This window comes from Solanum tuberosum, unplaced genomic scaffold, assembly GCF_000226075.1.
Source record: "Solanum tuberosum cultivar DM 1-3 516 R44 unplaced genomic scaffold, SolTub_3.0 scf00187, whole genome shotgun sequence".
In the NCBI taxonomy this organism is placed as follows: Eukaryota; Viridiplantae; Streptophyta; class Magnoliopsida; order Solanales; family Solanaceae; genus Solanum; species Solanum tuberosum.
In genome coordinates this window covers 966,289-969,534 of record NW_006239111.1, presented here as the reverse complement: position 1 = coordinate 969,534, position 3,246 = coordinate 966,289, and the positions used below count along the sequence as shown (strand labels likewise).

Here is a 3,246-nt window from a genome sequence, read left to right as displayed (position 1 = left end):
AAATTCAGGCCCTTCGTGACAACAAGACTTGAGAAATTTTTGACTTACCTTTTGGCAAAGCACCTATTGGTTGTAAATGGGTATACAAGATCAAACTTAAGGTTGATGGAACTGTTGAGAGGTACAAAGCCAGGCTTGTTGCTAAGGGGTTCACAAAGCAAGCAGGTGTTGACTACCATGACACTTTCTCTCCTATGGTCAAGATGGTTACTGTGAGGTGTGTTGTGGCACTGGCTGCTTAGTCTAATTCGTGTATTTTTCAGATGGATGTATACAATGCTTTTCTTTAGGGAGATTTATTTGAGGAGGTCTACATGACCTTACCTCCAGGATTTGGCAGCCAGGGGGAGAACAAAGTTTGTAGACTGCACAAATCCTTGTATGGGTTGAAACAAACTAGCAGATAATGGAATCTGAAACTTACCATTGCTCTCACACAATCAGGATTCATCCAAAGTAAACTGGACTACTCACTATTTACTAAGACAACTGATGATGGTGACATTGTGATCATTTTAATATATGTGGATGATCTTTTAATAACGGGAAGCAGTAGAGAACTAATTCAAAAAGCTAAGGATACACTACATCATAACTTCAAGATGAAAGATCTAGGGGAATTGAGGTACTTTCTTGGCATTGAGTTTGCAAGGTCAAAATATGGAATACTAATGAACCAAATAAAGTATGCTTTGGAGTTGATATCAGAATGTGGTTTAGCTAGTTCAAAGCCAACAAACACTCCACTTGATAAGAACCAAAAGCTCACAAGCCTGGAATATGACAATCAGTTCAATATTACTGATGATGTTGAGTTCGAAGACAGGAGGATTTATCAAAGATTAATTGGAAGGTTGTTGTATTTAGCTATGACAAGACCAGACATCTCTTTTGCTGTGCAACACTTGAGTCAGTTCATGCATGCCCCAAAGAAATCACACTATGATGCAGCAATACATGTAGTGAAATACATCAAGAGACAACCTAGATTGGGACTATTAATGAGTAGAACAAAGTCAAGGAAGATCAGTGCCTTTTGTGATGCAGATTGGGCATTATGCATACTGTCAAGGAAATCTATAACATGGTTTGGTATAAAGATTGGTGAATCACTTGTTTCATGGAAATCAAAGAAGCAAAACACAATCTCAAGATCTTCAGCTGAAGCTGAGTATAGAAGTATGGCGAATACTGTGGCAGAATTGGTGTGGTTGCAGGGATTATTGAAAGAATTGGGAGCACAAGTTGAACTACCTGGATCTACACTGTGACAATAAAGCAGCAATGCAGATTGCCTCAAATCCTATGTACCATGAACGAACCAAGCACATCGAAATAGACTGTCACTTCATTAGAGAGGCTACAAGAAGGAATGATCAAGACTGAATACATAGCTAGCAGAGAACAAATGGCAGATGTTTTTACTAAGTCATTGGGGAAGCAATTACATAATGATATGTTGTTCAAGTTGGGGATGTTAAATATATTCCATCACCCAACTTGAGGGGGAGTGTTGAAATGTGTATTACATGTGATGAATTTAGTTAGTTAGAGTTAGTTAGCTTATTTGTTGAATTAGTTAGCTTAACAATTGAGTTAGTTTGCAGGTTAATTAGTGTGATTACTAATCATGTATTGGATATAAATAGGGCATTGTAAATGATGAGAGACTAAGTCGGTTATTTCTATTTCACTGTTTCATTCATTCTCTTCTTCTCCTTCTTCCTTTCTTCATTCCTTCTTCTCTATTGCAACTCGTCTGAAACACAGCTAGGAGATCAACTTTTAACATAACATATATGAAATATTTAATTTTCTGATTTAAGCGTTAATTTGCACAACCCTAATAATTAAGAGCCGACGTCAATTTCTATTATCCAAATTTAATAATTCTTGATAAGTAAGATCAATTTGAGGGGGGGGGGTGAATTTTAACCATATATAAAATATGATTGTATTTGTATCGTTCCAAAGATTTAGTAAAAAGCTATCCTTTTTTAATCTAAGCAAAATTATATTTATGATATTATGCAAGATATTATTCTGAAATTACGCTTGTAATTATAGTTCTTTGTACATAAATAATTTCTAATTTATCAATTGGTAAATAAAAAATACATAATTTTTTTTCAGCATAATTTATCAATAATTATCAATCATGTGTTTATATGATAAAATAATTCAATGAAGTATATATATGTACAATGATTTATCATGATAGAAACTTTTAAACAAGAAATAAAATATCCACAAGTCACAACCACTTGAGAATTGTAAATTAATTTATTTTTGTCTCTTGATAACACTTTTTTATTTTGTGATTGATCATATTACAAAAATAATTTTTGACAATATTTATGTTGTCCGAGAAATATTTTGCACAATGAATCTTCAAATTTCTAGCCATCTCAATCGTTCCTCAGTTGTTGTTTCTACGATTGCATGTAAATGAAATATAAAAAATATCAACATATTAGCAAGCGTGTGTGTGCACATGCGTGCGTTCGTGTGTGCGTGCGCACATGCGTGCATGTGTGTTGTGTGTGTGTGCACGTGCACGTACGTGCGTGCGCATCCGTGAATAAAAAATTTATGAAAATTCGAGTTCGATGCCAGAAGGCGTAAGAAAGAATCCACTTGTAATTGACCATTCTCAGCATAATTTGGATTATATAAAATGTTGGAAATTGGTCTGCACCACCAATTTCACATTTCAACACATAAAAAATAAAATATAGTCTAAGCACCCATATATCCACTTCCTCAAATTTTGACACAAATTAATAAGAAAATAATATTATATAAAATGAAACAGAAAAAAGTATATAAGTACGTTGAACGTGGAGCTCTTGTTGTGGAGGTACTTGGTGGAGAATTTGGATATTGAGGATTTTTCTCGATGACTACTCACTGCATTCATTTGATAAATAAAAATAAATAAATAAATAATAAATGTTACCATCCTTGAACAATTACAAAAGTTAATATTTTCACATTATAATAATTATTTTTGCTTAAAAAATTACTTGCATAAACTAACTTTTCAACTAGTAATATAAATTAGGTTTAGATGTATATTCCTGAACGCAAAGAGAATACATGTGTTAATCTTGGCATTCTTCCTCGATTATAGCTTGCATGTATTTATTAAACATAAAATGTAAGTTGCCCAATACAACTAACAAACCCTTTTATGATTTTTTATCATTCTAATTTGTTTGTTAAATAATAATTTTCTAAAATAAC

The 3,246-nt window shown here is 33.1% G+C and overlaps 1 protein-coding gene across 1 annotated transcript; it reads left to right on the top strand.

Moving 5' to 3' along the window:
- The first annotated feature begins 602 nt into the window (after positions 1-602).
- On the top strand, positions 603-1,271 carry LOC107061984 (uncharacterized mitochondrial protein AtMg00810-like). The gene has a single exon (XM_015312105.1). It carries the CDS (start codon positions 603-605, stop codon positions 1,269-1,271), a length of 669 nt encoding a protein of 222 aa, XP_015167591.1.
- The last annotated feature ends 1,975 nt before the right edge of the window (positions 1,272-3,246 follow it).

Coding starts and splice junctions, on each gene's coding strand:
- LOC107061984 (XM_015312105.1), top strand. CDS start 603: ATGAAAGATCTAGGGGAATTGAGGTACTTTCTTGGCATTGAGTTTGCA.